Below are 24134 nucleotides of genomic sequence, written 5' to 3' on the forward strand. Positions count from 1 at the left end.
TATCGGACGCAATTTTAATTTTTGAGGAGCGCCTGTGGCACTCTACTGCTCATGTTGAAAACTATTCAAACTACTTTTCTGCATTCGACTGCATGTTGAAACTTCTCGAAACATATTATATAGCCTATCAAACTTACATATTGAAAACCAATTCATTTACAACTTATCAAAACTTACATACCAAGAGCTAAGACTCCTACTAATTTTCATACTAAAAATTAACACGCTGTACCAGCTTTTAGATTACCTATACCAACATGGCCGGACTTATTGATTACAAACAGCATATAACAGACCAACAACGCAGATAGACGCAAAATCATATGAATGCAACATAATGCAAGAGAGCAAGCATGCGCTCTGTGAACTTCCAGCCTGAGGATTTGTACTCAACCCAAGGAGAAAACCATGAGCCAGTAAGGCCACACGGATTCCAGAACCAATTATGCAAAGACGTATGCAGAGCCGCAGGAGCTATACTGCATTATATAGTTACACTTGGACACCCTGGGAAAACGAGGAAAGCCAAAAATGAGATTGAGAGACGAGGTTGACAAAGACTGTGGCACAACAAACTAGCACATGAAAAAACACGATCGACTGGATTGGCAAGAAAAGGGGAAGGCTTTTGCTCAGCAGTTGGCTACCACAGGCTGAAAATGATAAGGTAACTATATAGTTAAAAACCGGAATGGCCCGTTTCGGTGAGTCCGATTCGGTGAGTCTGATTCGGTGAGTCCGATCCCTATTCGGTGATTTTTTCATTTTTTTTTTAAATTATCGGGTACCGTAGCCTAATTATCATTGCCGTTTTAGGGTTAGGGGCTAGGGTTAAGGTTAGGAACTCACCGAATCGGACTAACCGAATTGGACTAACCGAATCGAACTCACCGAATAGTAGCAGACCCGTTAAAAACAGCTACTTTACATCAAACTTTTCCTTTATAAAACAAGAATTTTTTTCTGGACATGCATTCGTGCAACTTTGGGAAACGTGGCTGTAGAGTGTAGACAACTTACCACATGAGAAAACCGATCACCCATAGCCACAAGGAACTAAAACATTTTGGGGAAGGCAGAAAAATTTGCCAAAATCTGTGAGATTTTACTGAAATTGCCCAAATATACCTCACAAATAGCTATCTGTATTGAGCTTGGGAAAGGGAAGATAAACGGTAAAAGAAATACAGACAGACCAAGAATGACTTGGACAACAAACATCACAAAATGGACAAAATTAACTTATGAAAGTGCAGTACGCACAGCTCATGGTCGAGAACAATGGCGCATTGTATCCATCCTTCCATACGAGGAAGGAACAAAATGATGATGATTGAGCTTGAGAAAATGAGTGCCCACGGTAATTTCATATTTTGTTGGTGCCCAAAAATTAATGATTTAAACAGTTTTATAGATGGATTAATCAAATTCAGGTAATTTCATATTTTTGTTAGTGCCCAAATTACCATGTAGAGCAATAGATTGATTTTCGCTTTTAGCAGCATTTAACGACCTGTTTTAGCCTGATGCTGCGAGTTCGCTGTGATAATAACGAATTGCATTAGCTTCCAAAACACACAAGTTAGTAGTCATGTGCTATGACGAATATTCATTGTTTGTCACAAACCAAAAGTTAGATAGGTCTTTTCACTTTTACAAAACAAACTGCAGTAGTCCCCGCTTATTAAGCCCACCTCAGGTGCAGACAATTTTGAGCTTATTAAGCAGGGTTTAGGTGGTATAAAGCAAGTTTTTTTTTTATTACATGAATGTATATATAGGAGTAATTCCGAAGTTCCAAACCTGACCAAACTTGGCTTAAAAAGCGGGATTGCGGGAACTAAGCTACTGTATAAAAAAATGCGCTCGTCAGAAAACCGACTTAAACAAACATACTTGAAATGGAATGCTTGGCTGCTTCTTTGTCATAGACAGTTAGCGTTAGCATGGCTGATGTGTAGTTTCATGTATCCAGTCCCAATTATCAAACTATTTTTTTACATTGATTCATTCTGCAAACGTTAAATCAATGCAAAAAGAGAGTGATTTGATGACTAGAACAGATTACTTTTCTAACTCAATTGTTGTGAGGGATGGACTAACTGCAGGGGTAGGGGGATGCATAGTATTAGTTCAGCGATTCCTGAATTGAACACTTAAGTTGATTGTGATTGAAATTAGCAGAAATGAGTTTCAGCAATTCGTTGAACCTCAAAACCGTTTACGATTTACCGATGGATGTCTAACCAAACACAGAAAATTGAACAAATTAAAGCGGTCGCAGAGTAAACCAAACACATCTATTGATCTAGCAAGGTATCAAAGGATACATACACGCAAGAATTACTGGAATATCTATTCTCTGGCAACGTGTCACTGTCACTTGTTTTGAACAAATGAAAAAGAGAGAAAAGGTATTAAATTACCGTTTAACGGACAATTATCGCTTGGGAAAGTTATTTAGACATTGTGACGTGTTCAGCCAGTTACTGGTTGTTGTTTTAGTTATACTTGTTCCTAATGTAGATTGATTTATCTTCAATTGAAATAAAAAAAACATCCACATGGGTTAAAAAGAAAAACATTACTAACTTCAATCGGTTGAAAAACGGTAGATTCTCCACCTCAAAGGCTCAAATGACAACAAGTAAAGGCCACGAGGTTTAGTGAACAGAAAGTCAACAACAATGTCAAAAGTTGTGGTTAATTTCCTGAAAGTCTCCCAAAGTTCAATCAAAAGTAGTTTAAAGTTGGGGGCATTTTATCTACACCTGAATATTAGGGTGGCTCTTATTTGGCAAAAAATGAAAAAAAATTGAATTTTGTGTGGGACACCCTTTTAAAAGGTGAGGTTGTAAGAAAAAATAACACCTGTAAAAAATTTTTGAATTTCAAATTGATTTAGAGGTGGCCCTCCCCCCCTAAAGTTTTGCGCCCTCCTCCAAAATACAAAACCTGCATATCTCAAAAACTGCTTGAGCTAGAGATACGGTTTTTGTGTCAAAAGATGCAGAAAGCATGATTTCCTATCTGCTTTCTGAACAGTGATTGCGTCTATCTTGAGTAGAAAAGCAGTTATCATATTTAGAAAAAACCTGTTTTCGGTATTCTAGCACAAAACAGTGCTAAACAAGTATTGTGGCCCAAGCTATTCAATTAACAAAGTTCATAAACTAACCTGTAAAACTGGTAAAGCAATAAACGAAATAAGTATTCTTTAACTTTTATGCATTCATGCATAGCTAAAATAACCGTTTTTTATCATATTCCTTGGAGAAACTCCTGAGCGTGGAATCCGCTTTCCAGCTTCAGATGCTATGCATCGCACTTGTTGGATGGCGAAGGCGATTTATGCAAAAAGCTTGATTTGCATTCATGGTATCTGTCCGAAGAAATGGTTGGACTAGCCTTGTTTGACTCTCGATTGTCTGTGGAAAGTAAAAAGCTAATGGTGGCAACCATGTTAGATGAAACAGGAGAACGTCCACCAAGGAGACCAAGCATCAAAGTAGATGCGTTTCTTAGCAATAAGGGTCTAGAACAGTATTACACCTCTAATTCAAAATGGCTTCTTCAGCTGTTGGGTGAAGATGAAGCAATAATTATACTTTCAAAGGATCTTGCTCATTGGACTGAAGATGGTGCATTTATTCAAGCTTTACACATGGCGAAGGGACTTTCAGTAGTGAATGACAGAGCAGAGAGAGGAGTTGCTCTAAGTCTAATCCAGGATTTTAACAAAATCTTAACTGAAGATGAGCCACAACTTCAGTTTCTTTTGCAAGTTGTTACTGAACACAGGAAACTGTTTCCAAATTCCAACAAGAACAATATTGTCGATTCTTCTTCGTTTAAACCTTCTTTGTTACTCCAGGGGTCAAGGGCTCTGTCTTTTACCACTCTTGGGCAGTGGCGATGCGGTTTAGATGCTTGAGCAAGTGTCGAGCAGCAATCCTTTGATTCGTCCATTTATCCATTGATTCGTCATCCAGTTCAAGCAGACCACGCACCCCATTTGGCGCAGTTACAGATGGTGTGGTCTGTGGTTTGTTCCTCTTTGCCACACTCACAGATTGCGGATGGAGCCATCCCCCATTTGTGCATGTTGGAGCGGAATAGTCTGACTCCTGTAGGCTAGCCCAGTACGCAGGCGGTTGAGCCGCACCCAGGCCTTCCTTGGCAAATTATGCATTCCGGTTGGATGGGGGCTGGTGTCGGAGATACAACTTTAGAGTCTTGAGGAGTTCTTCTTCCACTCTGAGCTCCATTTGTTGTCCTCCCAGGTAGTCGCGCTGATGGATTGGTCTTCAGCGGTTTTCATCAGAAGTTGTGCGTCACATACAAATGGTTGTCTCGATTTCAGTTGCCGAGGATGCTCGATTGCTCGCTCATAGACTCATAGAGACTTGAGTGGAGCAAGTGGTTGGGGTTCGTAGTGCGGCGAGAAAGAGACAGGATGGCTTCTTCGCGACGAAACTCAGTTGGTTGGTTGCCTGCAAGGACAGGGAAATTGTCCGATGGTGTAGGTCGCAGACATCCTGTCAGGATACGCAAGGCAATATGTAAAATATTGTCGATAATATCGCTTCTTCCAGTACTGACCAGAATTACATTTTGAAATGAATATCGTTACCAGTGTTCCCTCTAAGGTGCAAAAATTAAGACAAAAAAACGAAATTTTGTAGACGGTTTTGTGGTCACAAAAAAGGTTGTAAAATCAAGATTTGGTCAAATGCGTTTTTTCCAAATAACTGCTTTTCTACTCAAGGTAGATGCATTCAATGTTCAGAAAGCAGATAGAAAACCATGTTTTCTGCATCTTTTAACACAAAAACTGTATCTCTAGCTGAAGTGGTTTTCGAGATATGCAGATTTGGTATTTTGAGGGAGGGCACAGAACTTTAGGGGGGGAGGGCCACCTCTAAATCAACTTCAAATTTAAAAAACATTTGCAAGAGTTATTTTTTCTGACAACCTCACCACTTGAAAGGGTGTCCCAAGCAAAATTCAAAAACTCAATTTTAAGAGCCACCCTACTGAATATACATAGGATACCAGACAACCGGTATCTGAAAAATTTAAACAACAAATAACTACAAAAAAGTGTTGCTCAAATGCCAAGTAAAAAAGCCAAGCAGAACGAAGCGATAAATAGGTGTTTTTGTTTGACAGCTTTCTTAGTCTATATATATTGAGAAAATCCCCTATATAAGAATCAAAGCCCTTCAAAGAGTTTTGCTTCAAATCGTAAACAGGTGGTGGGGTTACTTCTCTCCCAAATAAAATTTTATCTGCAATGATAAATAATTTATGAAACATTGCAACTAATAAGTTATCAAATATTTAAAGTACACTTTGAACCCTACAACCCATAAATATGCATTTTAATCAAAAACCACACAGGTTTTGTTAATACAATTCATCAAAAACAGTAAATACATAAAAAAGTGGAGTGAAGCATATTTCATGTATATATATATTGAAAAAGGCATGTCTGGTGGTTCACATCTATGTGATAGGCTATAGGTCAGAGCATAGTTGTAACTTTTAAAAAAATATACAATTGTGCATACAAACCATTTCTTCAGTTCAACCTTTTAGTTAAACAAAAAAAAACGAATTGTCAATCACATTTCTACCTTGAAAACAAACAAAATACACAGCATCTAAAGTACTCAGTGTAAAAAGGACCCTGTGTCCTGTTGATAGGCTTTTGTGCTAGTGTACTGGTTCGTTGCTAACAGACTTTTCTTCAAACAATTCCTTGATATTTAAAGTTAATCGTGCACACAGACTAAATGACCATGGTGTGGCTGACTTAAATGTTTGGTTGAAGAATACTCTTCACCACGATTTAAATGTAGCAGGACCGGAATGTAATCATTTTCGATGAGTCCGATTCGGTGAGTCCGATTTTTTTTAATTATTGGGATTTTTTTAAATTATTGGGTACTGTAGCCTAATTATCATTGCCGTTTTAGGGTTAGGAACTCACCGAATCGGACTCACTGAATAGTAGCAGACCCAGCAGGACTGTCTTGAGGATTCAATCAATAAAACGTATCAAATAGCATCATAAATCCAAATTATGCAAAAAATCAAACATGTTTATTGCCAAGACCAGCCTACATCACATGGTAAAACAAGCCAAGACTGTACTAGGTAACACGTGTCGTATATATAAGAGTATCAATCAATCAGTTTATTTATTTGTCACAAACACAAACATAAAAAGAATATATACAAAATATGCAATAATCTGTTGTGTGTCATATGACGAGGAGACTGCAAAAAGACCAAACGGTCATCTAGTCAGCAGCCACCTCAAGCTAGGTTATGTAGGTCTAAATAACATACACAGTAAATACACAAACAATCATACAAAAAATCAAGCAAATCAAGTTATTGTTGCAAAAAAAGTTCTTCAGGTCAAACAAAAATAATGTATATATCATACCACACAAAATCTTCTTTTGTGACAAACTAAGGCCTAGTTTAAAACAAACTAGAAATAATACGACATCAATTGTTTTGAATACCCTACATGTAGTTAATATATATATAATACCTACCGGTATTTGACATTCACTGTGACAACATCACAACATACAGTAGCTAAATATACAGTCATCAAGTCAGGTACGGCCATGCTCACATGTCATTAAGGCATTTGCAATAACAGAGCTGCATTCTCTTAAACAATATCATTTCAAGCATCATGCAGCCTCTAACCATTTGGCCAATGGCCAATTGGCCATGCCAGACGACTGAGGAAAACTCAATATATTATGTGCGAAAATATGCTCATCATATTTATTTGTGTATAAGATGCAGAATTGTAGGCTACTGGTACCAATTGTTTCTCACAAAAGTGAGATTTAAATTATACATAAATAACTTCAAAGCGTGAAAAGTTTGTACCATTTCAACAGGCCTGAAGTATGGGTGCAACCAGTGGTGGCTCGTTCTAATAGGCGGCAGCCTACCCTCATGAAATTGGAAAATGTAAAACATTTTTGTAGCCTATCCATCAAAACTAGCCACGAGCTGCCACTGAATGCAACATTTATGTAAGTGTGAATTGTATTCAAATAAATGTGGTAATTTTGCTATTAAAGAATAAATAAATTAGTAACCATGAAGCAAGATGTAATTTTGAGCTGGCAAATTCGATTGCAAATCAATTTTAAACTTATTTTCAGCAAAAACTTCATCTTCAAAAGACTCTGGAAATATAACCGCAATGGCTATTTTACCTTTTCTGTGGTGTATGGTAAGGGCCATTGAGAGGAAAATTTGGGCCTGGTAGGCCTACCAATGAGATTCCTGTGCCCCAAATCAAGACGTTTCAAAGAAAGATGTATTATATCCAAAGAATACGCAATAGTTTTTCAATTTCATGAGCCCTTAAATCATCCCAGGCCGAAAAGTACTCCCTGTCAACGCTACTGACTGTGTATGGTATAGACATATTTAAAGGCTTGCCAAACAACATATTTATTTCTCAGTGACTGGAACATCTGCTGCCTGCTGGTTTATTTTAAAAACTTTATTATATAGCAATTTTCATTTGCCATATTAGTTTTATTTCTTGATCACAGAGCACACTATTTTCTGTTGGCTCAATGCAAAATTATCTAGTTGTTTCGATTACCAATTACTAGTTACCAACTGCAAACAATCAATACAGCCTAGTCTCATTATTTTATACTGGCTAAGCAAACCTCATAGCTATCAATTGACAATGTGCAAACTTTCCTCAGGGTCATAGCCTAATTACCATTACTAATTGAATTATACAATTATAATACATTGTACAAGCCTAACCTTGCAAGGTTTCCGTAGTTTGTGCAATTTAAAGATGCTTCTCTTAAACAGCTTGTGTGCAGTATTTTTGTTTACATTGCACTTTTTGCACATCAAAAAGGAACATTCTGGGGTTCTTGTATCACAATTAAGACAGTCTAAAGTGTAAACACAGGGAGGGGTTCTGATTCTTTACCTTTTTGCTCTATATGCGAATAATTAGGCTAGTCAAAAAAGTTGAACACTTCAAAACCAGGTTGCTACTTAGAGAATGCATTCTTGAATCAGGTTATGTTTGCTGATGACCTGTGTTGCTTTTGCTCTAGTCTTGTTGGTTTATGTGAATTGGTTGAAATGTGAAGGAAATTTGCTGAAAAAATTGGTTGAAATGTGACATTACTTTTAAATGTAGAAAGTAATTTGGGATGTTGTTTAAACCTAAACATTTTGACCTATCTGTCACCCTAAAATATGTAGCCTACTGGCCTGAAATCAATACTCTTAGTTAAAAACATCAGGTATAAGTACTTGGGTATCCATATAAACTCTTCTTTATCAGATAATAATGACAATTAAGACAAATTTAAATGTTTTTATTGCACAGCAAACAAATTAAGAAAAAAATATAATAAATGTTCACACAGTAGCCTAAAAAGTGTGTTTTTGCTCTTATTGGATTGCAAGCATACCGTATCTTTTTATGCATGCCAACTATGGCACAGTTACCATCGATCTTCATTCAACAGGATTAGAATTGCCTATAATAACTTGTTTGGTTTACACAATATGCCTGGTGCTGGTTATGCTAGTGCACATCACACATGAGTATCAAGTCTCAGCAAATCTTACAACTTTTGAAGCTCTCTTGCGAAAATTTGTTTATGCCTTCATTTAACGTTGTTATAAATCTTGCGATTCTCTACTTAAAGCTTTAATGTCCTCTGATACTTGTACAAATCGAATTATGTTAAACACTAGAATGACATGCTTTACGTGTGTGTGCCAATTTTTTTGATTTTTTGCGGTCAACTTATTGCTCTTATTCTTCAACGAGATTTGGTTAAGTTTTGCTAAACCTATGCCGCAGTGCATTGAAAATGCCAGTGTTTGTGCTGAATTATCTTCTGCTTTTGGCTACTTTTGGGCCCTTGCTGTTTGTGGTAAAAAGTATAGCCTACGTCCTACGATATGTCATTTATTTTCTGTGAATTTTCTTTTGGTTTCTAAAATCGAATATAGACATTCTTGTCTGATGCAAATAAATTAGAGCTGTGGACTCGCAGTCGGTAACAATAAGACCGACTCCGACTTGTAACTAAACGATAAACAATAAAAAAAATTGCAATCTTTTTTTCCAGTTACTGTTTCTTGTTCTCCTTATTGAGCTCTACAACTTCACCAGAAAAAAGAAGTGTTTGTTCTTAATTTTTATAAAAGTCGCCGTTTCTTAAAGTGAAATTAACTTTTAAAAAAATAAAAAGGGCAAAAATTTAAAAGGTGAAAAAGCACTATTGTGCTTTCAACACCATCATTCCTATTACAGTATTAAACAAATCTGGAATTCTTCCAATATCTGGCAACACTGAAGGAGTCAGCCAGTTAACATGCTGATTGCTAATTCAACCAAGAACCATCTTACCATCAGATGTTGCGTCGTCCGCCCAATTGTGGCCATTTCAGCATTCGGCCAGAGAGTTGATTATTACTTTGAACTTTGTTTGGTAATTACAGAAGAAAAAAGAGCAATAGCAGTTTTGGGAAGTTGCGTTTTTCTCTTGTTCCGAGAAACGCAACTTTTGAAGAAATTTTTTCCTAATCGGATCGTTAATGAATGGAACAAGTTACCTGAGAAAATTGTCACAGCACCTAGTTTGAGCAGCTTCAAAGCAAGACTGGATCACCACCAGGGGCGCCGGAAGCGGGGGGGCAGGGGGGCAATGGTGCCCTTTTAAAGTCATGTAAGCAACTGCACATTTTGCAATATAACAATTTCTGCTATTCGCTTTTAGCCTAATAATAATCTTTCATTTTTCCCTCAAAATAATATTTCCGGCACAAAATTTTGCAACACAGTAGCCTACAGGCCTTAAAACTTGTTTTTTTTTTTCGGGAGCTCCTTCTCGGCGGCCAAATCTGTGTACTTGGAGGCCAAAGAACAAAATAAAAATAACGATAGCACAAGTAAATAGAATTAAACTTGCAACAATGCTAAAATGATCACTTAGCGTTGTTGAAGTCTGGGCCTGGGCGACGTCCTACAATAGAATCGTTGCACCACACAATAACTGCTTTATCGGGATTGTAATCCAGTACTGCGGGACCATCTAACGACACTCGCACGAGTGTCTCCAATGTGGCTGATTTTAAAGAAGTTTGCCACTCCCTTAGAATTCTTTATAACAACGAAAAACAACGTTCGACATGTGTTGACGATGACGGCAAGGTAATAAAATAAGTATTTCAATGATGTGAAGAACATTACTAAAAAAAGCATAATTTTTGCAAAATATGATCAAAAAATGTTTTCCCCTTGGATGTCAACCAACCTAGTTCTCCTTTTTAACAACGATTCAATGTCCGACAACATCAAATCGACATAAAAACGACAATATTGCCAGGCGATGTAAATTAGCACTTGGAATTAAGACTTTGTTAAAATAAACGTCGAGAATTACAAACAATGTTCGAAGCTTAAGGTTTACTGCCCCCGCATCGACGACCAAAATGCTGAATTTTCACCAATTTGAAATGCTATTTTGTCATTGCTCAATAAACAAACTTGTCGCAAAAGGGCGAGATGGTGTAAACGCTGTACGCTCATTTATGTTCTGTCCACTAACTTTGCAGGATGATACGAACTGACAAACTATAAGACGTAGTCTTGCCTAAACTAAAAGCAATAGTAGCTTACGTTTGATCAGTTGCAGCTATAAAACGCAACCTATAATTTACTTCAGAATAAAAGCAATATGATCTGCAGGTTCCGTAAATGGAATGTACTGTAGGCTACAGTTCCACGTGAATTGTTATCATGATTTTGTTTACACAAATTTGTCATTTACAAACATTTACAAATGTTTTTAAGATGGGCATAAAACGCTATCCTCTATATTACTTTGTTGAGGATATTGGGGGTTTATTTGATAGCTTCTTAGGAGAGTGTAGAATTTTAAGGAGATGTTTTTGGTCATTAGTGAAATTGCTTTCCTTTATAATGGCAAACCATACTGGAATATAAACATTCATAATATAGTCCACACGTTTCACCAATAGGCCTACAGCTGACGGTTCGTTAGGTGCAACATATAAATGTAGGATTATATTGGCTGTGGTCAACCATCTTGAGTGGTTCATCATACCTGGACTCCTATTTGCGAAATGAATTGATATATCTCCAATTTTCACTGCTCTGTGCATATGTAGAAGATATTTTTGGTCAGTGCTGAGGTCATTTTCATCAATTTCAATCTTTGGTGCAGGAACTGCTTTATATTTTACAACATCTAGCTGTGTGACAGTGGCTAGCTGCTTTATAATGGGCCCAGTGAAGCTATCAGGTCTGCTAGTAATGCCATATCTTTTATAAGATGCCTTAGAGGCAATTCATTACTATGGAGTACCGGTAGGCATATTAACCATTGAAGTGGGTTTTGGAAATGATCTTTTAGGAGCTTTATCACGACGCCTTTTTGACCTGTGTTTATTGCGGCTCCATCGCATCTAATTGCCATTACATTGATGTAGCTAATTTTATTGGATTCAAAATATTCAAGAATCCCGGTAGCTATTGACACATTAGATCAGTTGGCTGCAGTAAAATGACCAATGAAATGATAACTTGGCTCCTCAAGAAAAGTAATGTGTTCTTCAACTGCGACATGTTTTCGAAGTAGCCTGGCAATTTCATTTTGTTTGATGGTTTAATCTTTTTGGCCATCAAAAGATATGCTTTGCAAATTTATGCACATGATACTTTCCATTTGAGTTGTAAACCTCATTTTTTTTCTCGCTCTTCTCACTTTGCTTTTATCTATGACTGATTGAGATTCGCTATCCGTTACAACTCTCGCATCTTGTAGAAATGATGAAAAAATAAGTGCTGCAGACCTATCTAAAATACCAGTACAATTGCATGATTCAGCAAATACTACTAAACTGGAAGTAACCTTGCTTTTTCTGGGGTTTCAGAGGCAAAACTGGATTGATAATCAAAATCTTCGCAGCGTTCTTCATTGGATGACAAAGTTTCTGAGCTTGAATAAGTTAAAGGTGTTTTAACCGTATCTGTTACTGCTTTTTTTTGGCGGCAAGAGTTACTGGCCGAGACCATCAGGTCTAGGTCCCTCTTATTGCTAATTACTCCGTCGGCTTATATCAAATAACAACAGAAAAAAGTATGCCGTTGGTCAAAAGCCTTATCTATCACTTCAATCAATTTATTTCGCAAAATATATTCGTGATTGTGTATTTTGGGTAAAAAAGGTGATAAAGACTCGGTTTTTGACCTATTTTCGCCATTTCTTGGTCAAATTTCTCAGTTCACATTTTATTTTGAAAGTCTTCTTGCGTTGAACACAGAATTTTTTCAAAATTTTTTCGTTTCTGTGCAAACAGTATTCCATGCACTTTTTGCACTACAAAGCAATTTGCGCAAATAACAAATTACCTTCCTAATTATTGTCTGCCAGCAAAGAATGACTCATATCGCGACTCCCTACCCAGACAGCAAAATCGACATTGAATCAATGTAAAAATGACGGATTTTGCTGCTTGGGTACAGAATCGAATTTTAGCGCCGCCGACAAACACAAAATGAAACCTCACGTTAATAGTAAACTGTCAATCAAGCTATTGAACATCAGCAAATTTCTTGCATTTCATAACTGCCTGTGACAAAAGGTTTATTGTGAACTTCACAAATATCCGATACCAACATAATCGGGATTAAAAGTTAGGGCAAGAAAAAAAAGTAAAAGTCAAGAAATCTCAGGTTTCTAGCGTCACTGCTTCTATGTGAAATTTCTGAATTAGCAGAAGGCGAGACCATAGGGTCTACACCAGTAACAGGTACGGTTAACCAAAGCGCTACTTGAGCCTGCTCCTGGGTCTTCACGTAAAGAACGGAATTGTTCTGATCTTGCGACTCTCCTCGAAAACGTTTAAAATTACATTTTGTGGCCGATTTATCATGTTATCAATCACCATTATGGGAGTTGTTCTTTGATCAAGAAGGAACTGTTGTTCTGTAACAGGGACACGATTTTCCTGTGGGCAAGTGCATTGCAGAAAATTGGAACACTTAGGCTACAACAACCGATTTCAAATATTTTTACTCTGCAGATTCTTTCATTTGGTCCAAATTTTACTGAAATTTAGGCACACCTCTAGAATTTGACTTCAAAAGGTTATTCATTTTTTTGTAACTCTTTATCATAAATATGTACTGATGTTCGTACCTCATTCGTATGATTCTGCAAAGTTAATGGACAGAACATAAATGAGCGTACAGCGTTAACACCATCTCGCCCTTTTGCGACAAGTTTGTTTATTGAGCAATGACAAAATAGCATCTCAAATTGGTGAAAATTCAGCATTTTGGTCGTCGATGCAGGGGCAGTAAACCTTAAGTTTCGAACATGCCTTTACATAGGAAAGTTCTGGGTACATCCCACTTACAATTTATAACTAGCCAGTAGAAAAATTATAAAAAAAATTATGTTAAAACGGAAAGTGAAATTTCCCCATTTTTTTCAAACAATTGAAAGTTTGACCCCTCTGCGGGGGCAGAAGATGCACTCCGAAAGTGATGAAATTTTGCACACGTAATTTTTTCATGCATGTGCCACTTTTTATGACTAGCTATTTTTGAATTTCTAAAAAAAGTCAAAAACGGCCCACCCTACTATTTAATCGTTTTGCTATAAAAAAGTGATTGAAATTCGAATGTAGACTGCGTTTGTCTTTGATGAATAATTCTGGTGGTAAAAGTTGACATTTCATTGTTTAAGATTTCTCAACGTCTGTAAGTACGTAGATTACAAAGTCAATTCATATTAGGCTACTCCGATAGACTGCAATAACTCCCATATAACTCCGCCCGATAGCTCAGTTGGTTAGCACGTGGCTTTCGTGAACAAAGAAGCTTCAAGATCAAGTGGCGCTGTTTCGATTCTGGGAGTGTGCGCTTGAGCAACGCATTCTAAGGACTGCTCTACATTTAGCGGTATCTAATGGATGGAATAATTCGTCGGCAACAGCACTTCAACAATCGGACAGTTCACTTTGTCAATCTTGGTAACCGGCTCTGCATCAAAAACCTCTACAAGTAGGCCTATGTGAAACTACCAGAAATAACTTATCAAAGCTTTGTCAGTCCGAGGATAAAGATTCAAAAAATTAAACCAAATCTGTAGACCTGAAGACCCATAGCCAATTCAGCCCATAAAAGTCATTTAAAAGTTTTAAAGAGATTAAATTCGGTAGACCAATTGTAGCCTAATTCTTGCACTTTTGGTGAGATAATTGTCAGTAGTAATGGTCAAGGTGAAAAGGCCGTTAAAGAAAAGACTATTGAATGTTGGCATGAAAAGTATGCGAATGATGCATCTCGCTTGTTTCATTTTCGCTTTAAAACTAATTTAATTTAAAATATAAAAATCGCTTTCCAAGTAACAAACGTACGTCACGTTATCAAATTAATTACGTTTAGCTCACAGCTTATTGTTGAAAAGACACTTAATTTCCTAAATTTTGTTGTTCTCTAAGGATAGTCAATTCTACTGCATGAAAAGAACGTTCCTGGCTTCCTGTGAAATCTGTTCAAGCGTATTATCAGTGGCAGCCGCCACAAACAATTAACTTGTCTGCGTTTGTTTCTGGTTTTTATTAAAAGTCAGAATGATTCTATTGTGCAATCTCAATATTCGAAAAAACTATTGTATGAATTCGAATCGTGATTTCAGGCGTGGACGCGACTTTCCCGTTTCAGGTTACGTTTTTTCATCATAATATCGAATCACGAGGTCGTTTAAATGTTCAACAGCACAACTGTATAGAAGTTTTCAGATACTAGTCATGCAGTTTAAGTATTTTACATCGTAATCTTTGTAGAGGCAAATTTGGTTTATTACACAATTTCATGACAAGAAGCAGATTGTTTGATTGACTCTGGGAATCTTCATCCTCGGACTGGGAAATCTTCTTTGAGAGCTTAATCTTGGCAGTTTCGCATGCTTGTAGAGGCTTTGAACCACTGACGCAAGCCGTTGGTCACAGTTTGATGCCAATATAGTGCAGACAAGAAAATATAAAACATAATGTTTACGATGAAGGTTTCGCATTTCAGGATAAAAGTGTGATTTTCTTACGACCCAGCAGAATGGCACAAAGGGTTATTACATGCGCTAACCAAACTAGTGGAACACGCTAAGCAACTAAAATTTTGTCTTCCTGATTGTGTTTTGAGAAAATGATTGTTATCTCAGTAACGTGCTAAAGTAGCACGTTAGCTATCTATTAAATTAACAAGTGACGTCAGATAAGGACAAAAGCAACAAAGTAAATCCACCATTAAGACCAGTTTGCTTTGGCGTCCTGCTGTTTGGTTTTATAATTTCCAGCTCACAGATTGTGAAGAAAAGGTTCTGAGGGCAGTTGCACAAAAACAACGTGTGATGGCAAAGCTCTTCTCAAGGTGCAGATGTGAAAAAACGATCAATCGTACAACGCAAAGTGATAACTGTAGAACTATGTGAGCAGCAGCTATCATTCGGAAAAAGGTTGACACAAATTTTAAGGCAACATATTGTAAAATAATAATCTGTCGAAGTCAATGTAGAATTAATGACAAGAGTAAAAGTTTTAATTGAGAATTAAAAAGTGTAAATGGAGAAATCCAACATAAACTTAGGTTTGAAAATGTAGGTCAGTCATTGCCTTAGATCTTGGAAAATCGAAATCAAGTCTCATGAAATTAATCGAGTTTGTGGCCCTGCTTCCGGCTGCGCAAGTGCATTATGCAATATCGTTAAATTTTATGTCCAAGTGTACTTAAAATTGAAATTGAGCAGACGAAGTGTAAAATTAGCGCTGAACTTGATAGATTGAACAAACAATACGGATAGATTGGGGGGTGTGATTAAAAGCGACTTCATTTTTTTAAAAATCTACGGTTGTAGTCTACACTTATTGTTTGTGGCCTCAAAACTCTTTTTAATGTAAAACATTGATCACTAACTAGGCTACATATCGTAGAATAACTGTATATTTTTGGTACGTTGGTCAGGTTCAGTCGCAATGAATTTTTGTATGATTAATTTCCATTAATCGTTGACGTATTTCAAAATTATTTTTAAAAGTTGTTAATTTAAACTCCGTATAACAGGTTAGCATTGTATAGAAACTTTATAGCCTACGTCAGTGATTGAGCCTGCTTCCGCAGAACAAGGCGAAAATAAGGATAAGAAGCTTCCAGGATTAAGCTGTTTACAGGCTGCAGACTTTTTCATCTAAAAGATCAAATGTCCCTCAGTCAATCACCTTTCATGCAACTCAACAACCACTATCACCTTTCACATGTAGCCTACAAATTTCATTTAGGCTAAAGACAAGCATCACGCTTTGTCTGATGTATTTTTTCTAAAGTATTTGCAGAAATGTAATTTAAAACATTTTGTGGACTGTGCTGTTAATGTTCGCTCAAGTTTAATCTCGACAGTTAGGCTAATAATTCTTACCCCAGGGAACCTGCTCAGGTTGCAGTTGTTAGATTTAGAGATGCAATGCTGCCACCCCTGCTGTTCACAAATTTGGAATACTCTTGGTTAGCTTGTACGAGAAGAACGTGCCATAGTTTGAAGATATCAGCTTCTATTTTGCACTTCAATTATGCGACAAACCGAATCAGAGATAGTAATCAAGTGGGTGAGAATCAGAATCTTTCCAGCTCTTTCCTTTTTATTCAGATCGTGCATTTCTCGTTTGAATAATTTAAAGAAGGCAGCGTGATAAAAGGTTTTAAATTTTATAGCAATTTTTTTGCTTTAGTCTGACGTTGCCTAATGAGAAAAAAACAGTTAGATTGGTCTCAAATATTTCCATTATTATTTGCTTGAAAAGGTTTGCGGCCGGACTTGCTTTTTTTTTTTTCAAATCAGAAGCAGCTGAGGTTTGTACATCTATTCAACAATTAAAATACATTAAGTCAACAAAAAAATATTCAACTTTTGTTAGTTGATTGTCAGCCTTTATATGCATTTTATGGCAAGTGAACAAACTGCTTTATTTTAATCCAACCACGATTGTCTGCAGCCGTTGATTGAAAATTGTATTTGTTGATTCAGCTACACGGGAGGCAAGCAGCGGGGTGTGAGGTGAGGCTTTAAAACTTCAAACAGGGCAGAGATTTTTCAAAACAACTTGCTGGGAAATTGAAACGTAATTATTTTTGCATTGCCTCAACATTTTCAAATGTGATGCTGATGCTGGAAGTTTCTTTCCAAATTAACCACTTTTTATGCAACTCGGTAGCTAGGAGTGGATTTCAGTGACTGTTTTAATTTAAAATACTGCATCTCAATTGGCTGCTTTGTGGCATGTTGAGCTGGGCTCTGCGTTGGCCAACGTTCTCAGTTTCAGTTATCTTCAGTGCGGTGTCAGTGACAAATAGACACTAGACAGTTTTACAACAATTAAACAAAACTATCTCGCAATTTTATGGACAAATCAAAGCAAAAATAGGTTGATAAGAAACAACAAAATCGACAGGGTAAGCTAAGGTGAGCAATATTTCTTTGCACCGCATTTACAGATGATACTAAACCAAACCTAAAACTAAGCCTAAAAAATACATGATATTGCTTTATGAATATGCAAAGTGCAGTTAAAAAGAAAAGCCTTAGTGCGACTCAAATATGTAGTCAAAAGCATTGGTTGGTTTCGCTAAAATATACATACATAGTGAATGTAACTTCTTCCCCGGCCTGTGGTGTGACTTTAAGGGACAAACCGGATAAACAAACTGACAATTATTGTGCAATTTACCGTGCTTCAAACGGAAACAACCAGCAAACCGCATAATTTGCAACCAGCATAATTTGGATGACGAAACAACATAATAGCTGCTCGATATCTGCCCAAAACATTTTAAATCAGGTCACTACCCAACTGCCATAGAAAGAGATCGAATGTTTAGTCACTTGACGTTTTGACTTGGAGAGGAAGATTCAAACGATGAAGTTTTTTTTACAAACTTTTGCTTCAAAAAGGCAAATTTTGTTGTTTTTGATTTTTTATCAACTGAAGGTGTTAATTTAATAGAAATTAATGTGAAACAAACGGACTGTTTTTCACTTGACGACATGAAACAATCATAACTTTTGTAGCCTACACATTGTATCTACTCGAAAGTATTCCACTTTTTTGATTTTCGTTTCATGTCGCTGTGCTGTTTAAAGTTCTAGCAGCACTTCTCAAACGCATTATGGAATAAATGTTTGGATAGTCGAAAGTCATTGAATCCTCACATAGTAACAGTTATGTGATCAATAAGAATTGTCTTTTTTGCAATCAATTCTTTTATTGAATGCATATTATTTGTTCATGTAAGTTTTGTTCTTCCTGTTAAGTCATAAACATGGTTTAAATACCTTTTCCTTTAGATGTTTGATTTCTTGAACATTTACTCACAGAAGTTACTGCAAGCTCGTTTAAATTTTTAAAAGTGTTGTAATTCCCTGATTTTACTGTGATCAGCATTAATTTTAAAGAATAGTAACAAATTGTAAAAATGTCTGCTACCGAAGTGGCTACTTTGGTTATGATGGTTTTGGGAACTATTTTATCCACAGTTTGTGTTGCGTTGCCTTATTGGAAAAGAAACGACCCAGAAGACACTATCCGAGACAACATTGTCAGGGTAAGAAATGACGGGTGCTATGATAGCGTGCGAATTCCTGCCGTATGTCTACCCAGTAAAGGGCCCTTAATAAAAAATGAAAAAAAATCGGGAAAAAACATGTAAATTTTCTTTGGTAGAAAAATTGAGCAGTGGTGTTAATGAGTGGAAACTTTTTGTGTGCTACTCAAAAGTTATAAAAATAATAAAAATTTCCGAAGTAAATACACTGCTTACAAGTAACCTTGAAATTAACTTATTTATGTGATAACAGACGGATTTCAGAAATTTTACGGAAGACAACACAGCACGTTACAAACCTTTGTCAGCAAATAACTTGTTAATAGTAACCCTTCCGTGGTAGCAAAAGAAATATTTGAACTCAATCTCAACATCACTTTGAAGCAAACCCTGTAACTTAAATTTCTACATAACTCCAGAATTTCATGAATTTGGATATACAAAATGTTGCTATGTTTTAAACAAAGAAAAAAGCATCAACAAGGTAAAATTTTCCAAAGAGCAATCCCCACTAATTAGCCTGCTCTTTCGGACCAAATTTTACATTGCCAATTTCCCTCACATTTGTCGAAATTCGGGTGTTCCCAATATTTTCAAAGTCCGCTACTGCCTCCACCCAGGTGCAGCCTGAGGTCTCTCGCGTGCTCACGTCAACCATGTGACATTGTGACAATACTGTGGGACACTAAGAAGATGATCCTGAAGTTGTGCTAGGTGGTGGTCACCAACTGCTTCAGTCTCATCGTGTTAATATTTGTTAAAAACGAAAATAAAATTCAGCGATTTATAATATGCATCTTTCTTTGGGAATGTCGAAAGTATCGCTAGAATATATATATAAATATGTATAATAACTTGTTTATTTTAACCCATGTAGCTGAAACCCAAGAATTATATAAGTAGATCACACGTTATGATGGACTGCTAATGCGGCAGTAAATGTCACCCTAACATATTGTAGTTTTTACACTATACCAAACGAAGCGTATTTATGATTTGCTTTAAATCGTATTCTCTTTTTTATTCTTCTAAGAAAGGGTACTGCAAAATAAAAGCAAATTTTCAACTAAAATTAATTACGGTATATTGATACTGCTGTATCTTTTGTGTTGTATTATAAGTCGGCATAATGTGCTTGAACACCTACATGACCCAGTCAGATTCATAAAGAGAAGGATAGACAGATCAATGTGTAATAAATAGTGCTAAGACTTCATCTTATTTAAACAGTCTTAAATAATATTGTTGATATTGTGAGCGGGTAATGGATTACAGATATCAATCCATTAAATGGTAAACATGAGACCTACTGCAAGTAAAACTATACTTCTCTGTACCGGTTGAGTCGAAAACTGTTCCCTGTCCAAGCTATAATAAAGTAGAAAAGAGACAGCCATCGAACTGATTATAATTTATTTTATGCTCATTGCCATTTCATTATGTTGTTCGTGGACAAGTGCAACGCTAAACGAGTATTTTATTGTTTTAGCATGAAGGTTTGTGGATAAGATGCCAGACTTACGCAACTGGAAACTGGGATTGCGATGATTTTAATAGATTCTTTCTTGGTTTACCAAGCGAATTACAAGCAGGTGAACCATTAATATTAGTAGTACTAGTAGGCTACGCAACTACACAGTAGGCGAAATGCATTAATCATAATTGATTGGTAAATGACAAAATTCATAAGGCAGTGATCAAATTCCACAGTGTCCCAAAAAATATGGCATGTCCAAAACTAAACTGAGAAATAAGTTGCAATGATGCATCGCAATATTGTGTGATATATCAACCATAACCTAGTAAACTGGCATTGAATTTGGAATTACTATAGTTACAACCAAAGTGAATCTATGTTGTTTTTTTTGTTTTACCAAACCAGTACTGATTTTTTTCCTGTTTTTTTTTACCTTTTTTTGCCAAATTCATGTCTCTAAAGTCTAAACAAATATGTAGAAAATGCATGAACATAAAGCGTTGTCTAGTGAAGACAACACCCACTTGCATTTGTTTGTAAAAGCTACATGGCACTTGTGTAGGTGATTACAACAGTAGTTTGATAACAAGTTAATTTGTTGCTAGCCCGTGGATTCAGCTTGACATCAATCATGCTCGCGATATGTGCGATTGGGGCGATGTGCGTCGGAATGGATTCATTACCATGCGGTGGAGACAACAAAGGAACTAAGGTTGAGTGTTCGATTGTTCACACAGATTGTTTGCAAAATTCTGAATATATGTTGCACTGTCATGTTTTTGTGTCATCGCTTTCGCAATAGAATCGATGGAACGCAATCGCATTTTGATTTACAAAAATAGGCTGTTACTTTCAAATAGCAGAAGATTTGATGCATTTTTTGTTTGGTCTTGAGTCAACAAAGTTCAGAGCATCGTTGCATAGCCGAAGTGGTGAGAACACTGGAACGGCAATCGAAAGAGCACCGGTTCGACACCGGTCAAGAGCATGCGGCTGTGTCTTTGGCAAGACACTTAAAGGCATGCCTGAAGGTGGACATGAAGATTGGCTTCCTTGCCTTCCCGTCCACTTCATCTAAATCTTCAACCTCCAGGTGTAAGCCTGGATACGACAAAGAGCATCGTCAGTATTCTTAGAAAAAGAACATTATTATTGTAATGTAATCTTTTATAGCAATGTGCATGTGGATTGAATATTATAGACAAAAATATTAATCTGCTTGCTGTGGTTTACTCAGAAACGCGTGCGATTAGTCGCTGGCTCTTTGAGCATTTTGTCTGGACTTCTCCTTGTGGCCGCAGTGTCCTGGTATGCAAATGATGTACGACTTGCCCATGAATTTGCTTCAATCTCTACCATTACAGTAACGAGGTGATTTGATGTTGCTCACCACCAATCTGGTTTTAAGACTTTCTTGCGGCCACCCTGTGGTCTTATCGAAACAAAACTTTTATGCCGTGCGTGCTTGGCATTTCCACCACTTACCTTTTAGGTGCATTCTTGCCCAACATGTCAGTAGAATTGCTCTGTGATTAAAAAGTTTTCCGATAAATAAATAGTAGGCTAATATACTCTGCTATGTATAATAGTTATAACAAGCTTACAGCCCGACATACCGTTGTAGTTCAACCGCGCTTGATTCTAACTCATTCGTTTATAATCTTTTTAGAATTAAGTTTATCAAGTAATTTTTTCTCTTAGATATATCTTCGGTGTCAGTTTATTTGTGGGATGGGTTGGAGGTGTTTTTCTCTTTCTTGCTGGACTTTTAGCTGTATGCACTGGATGTGGTAGATCTTATGAAGACGCCCAACCACGATACGGATACAACCCACCAATCAAGACTCTTGGAGGAGGGATTGGCAGCCAAGAATATATTTGAACAATAACTATGTCGGAACAGTTAAGAAATTGCTCTGCAGTTTTCAAAAGGCTGCTGCTGCATTGTGGCGGTGTACGCTACACAGGTTTTTAATTGTGTTAATGTTACTGCCAAAGCTTGAATTTCCAGAAGATAAAAAAACTTAGGGTATACGCAATGCACATAAAATCAATTTGCCACAACGTACTACTTCTGTTTATAAAAAGCGATTGCAAACTTTTAATAGCAAATGGCCAACTCCCGAAGCTGTCTGTTTTAACGTCATAGCCTGCTGCGAAAAGAGGTTATTTTTATTCACCAAGAATTTTCGCTTTTTGCTTTGTTTTTATGTGGTAAAAAAAAAAAAGCGTTGTTCGACTAAAACTAAACTGAAAATATGACTGAAAGAGGCTGGTAACAGATTTGAAAAAGTCGAACAAAACACATGAAGTATTTGTATCATGATTCTGTTGTAACTGTGTCGGAATTTCCAAATGAACGCCAGGCCAACTTGATTCTGCACAGACATCTCGTAGGGGATGACGTAATTGGAGTGTCATGGCAGATAACTCGTTTTGATGGAAAACATGTATGTATCACCATTTGTCGTAGCGACGGTATTTCGATATTGAGCTATGTTGAAACAACGTTCAATAAAACCGATGATGAATCGTATATTGATAAAGATTGTTTTTATTCTAAATTAAGTCTACAAAACTCAATGGGCAAACAGCAGCCATATTTTGCTTCTGGTTGGTTAAAATTTTGTAACGGCACATCCATGCAAAAAGAATTGATTATCTTAAACGTTGACGACTTTTATTCGATGTAGAAACGACAAGTTTTGCGTACTGGGTTGAGATCAGCACGCAAGCATGAGAACCACACAAGACTTCAGCGTAGGGAATAGATTCAGTTTAGGAGACAGCCACTGTATCAGTCATGCAGTTGCACTGTTTCTCACATGCTTATGTATCTTGCATCTACAAAATGTTGTCCTGGTCTCTGCCCTTATGCCAATTTCTCCTCCGAAAAATGAGAAATTTAAAGAAAAAGAAGGGGTCCACCAGTAATGATCTATTGGATTGGCCTGTGATACAAGAAAAGGATGCACAGAAGATACAAACTGATATGCATTATCAACAAGTGAATAAAAAAAAACAGTAACTTTTCGAGTAGCTACGTAGCTCCACACAAAGTGAAAAATTACCTGACTTTTTACTCTTTTCTGTTTAAATAAAGCGTCTAACGACATTGTTAACCGCGTACAATGGCCAATGTTTCCATTTTGTGGATCTCCGCAACGCAGTGAAATGAGAGAGAGCTGGCCACTAAGCCAATCTATTAATAGATGTTCGCTGGTGCACACCTTTTCTTTTTGAATTTTAGTTTAATTTTCGGCTGAATAGTCGATGAATAATGATTAAGTGAGCAAAACTCGTGAGAATTGTTTGCAGCAACTTAGAAATATTAGCCTACATGTTTTGTTCTTTTTCTCATTTTAAGAGGCACTTTAAATCAGCTACCGCGTAAGATAATGGTGAAACAGAAGCTATTTGAATTTAAATACACTTGAGATAGATGATCAAGTTTAAGTAACTTGGCAAGGTACAACGACGTGCTTCAGAGTGGTGTTGACATCGTTTCTGAGCGTCGCACGTTTCAAAACATAATGCAAATGGTTGAAAGGCGTCACATACAAAAAAAATGTTTGAAAGTTTTCAATCCTGCTGTGCAAAAATCAGTTTAGGCAACGTGTGGCCTACTGTATAGTAGCCCTTTGACTGAGAAACACAGAAACTAAAAGTCTTCCGTGGTAGCTTAACTACTTCCACGGATATGCAATCCCAGTTTAACCATAAACACATTTGTGCTTTGGAATAAAGTAAGACTCACTGTCACTGGCGTAGCCAGGAACTTTGAAAGGGGAGGTTGACGGCCGGCAGGCGCAGCTCGACGGTGTGTTTGCCTAAGACGACACCCAGCGGCGGGGGGTCTGAGGGGACTCCCCCAGAAATTTTTGATAAATTACTTTGAATTTGGTGCATTGAGAGCATTTTCATCAAAAATGTGGC

The 24134-nt window shown here is 36.9% G+C and overlaps 1 protein-coding gene across 1 annotated transcript; it reads left to right on the top strand.

Moving 5' to 3' along the window:
- Nucleotides 1-18498: 18498 nt before the first annotated feature.
- Nucleotides 18499-22728, top strand: LOC145776168 (claudin-1-like). The gene is made up of 5 exons (XM_082587572.1): nt 18499-18721; nt 20211-20313; nt 20804-20910; nt 21436-21569; nt 21900-22728. The coding sequence occupies exons 1-5, from the start codon at nt 18593-18595 to the stop codon at nt 22078-22080; spliced, it is 654 nt and encodes a 217-aa protein (XP_082443698.1). The 5' UTR covers nt 18499-18592; the 3' UTR covers nt 22081-22728.
- The last annotated feature ends 1406 nt before the right edge of the window (nt 22729-24134 follow it).

Source organism: Aplidium turbinatum, chromosome 1 (assembly GCF_918807975.1).
Source record: "Aplidium turbinatum chromosome 1, kaAplTurb1.1, whole genome shotgun sequence".
In the NCBI taxonomy this organism is placed as follows: domain Eukaryota; kingdom Metazoa; phylum Chordata; class Ascidiacea; order Aplousobranchia; family Polyclinidae; genus Aplidium; species Aplidium turbinatum.

Coding starts and splice junctions, on each gene's coding strand:
- LOC145776168 (XM_082587572.1), top strand. CDS start 18,593: ATGTCTGCTACCGAAGTGGCTACTTTGGTTATGATGGTTTTGGGAACT. Junction 18,722..20,210: donor TCCGAGACAACATTGTCAGG/GTAAGAAATGAC, acceptor TTATTGTTTTAG/CATGAAGGTTTGTGGATAAG. Junction 20,911..21,435: donor GAGACAACAAAGGAACTAAG/GTTGAGTGTTCG, acceptor TGGTTTACTCAG/AAACGCGTGCGATTAGTCGC.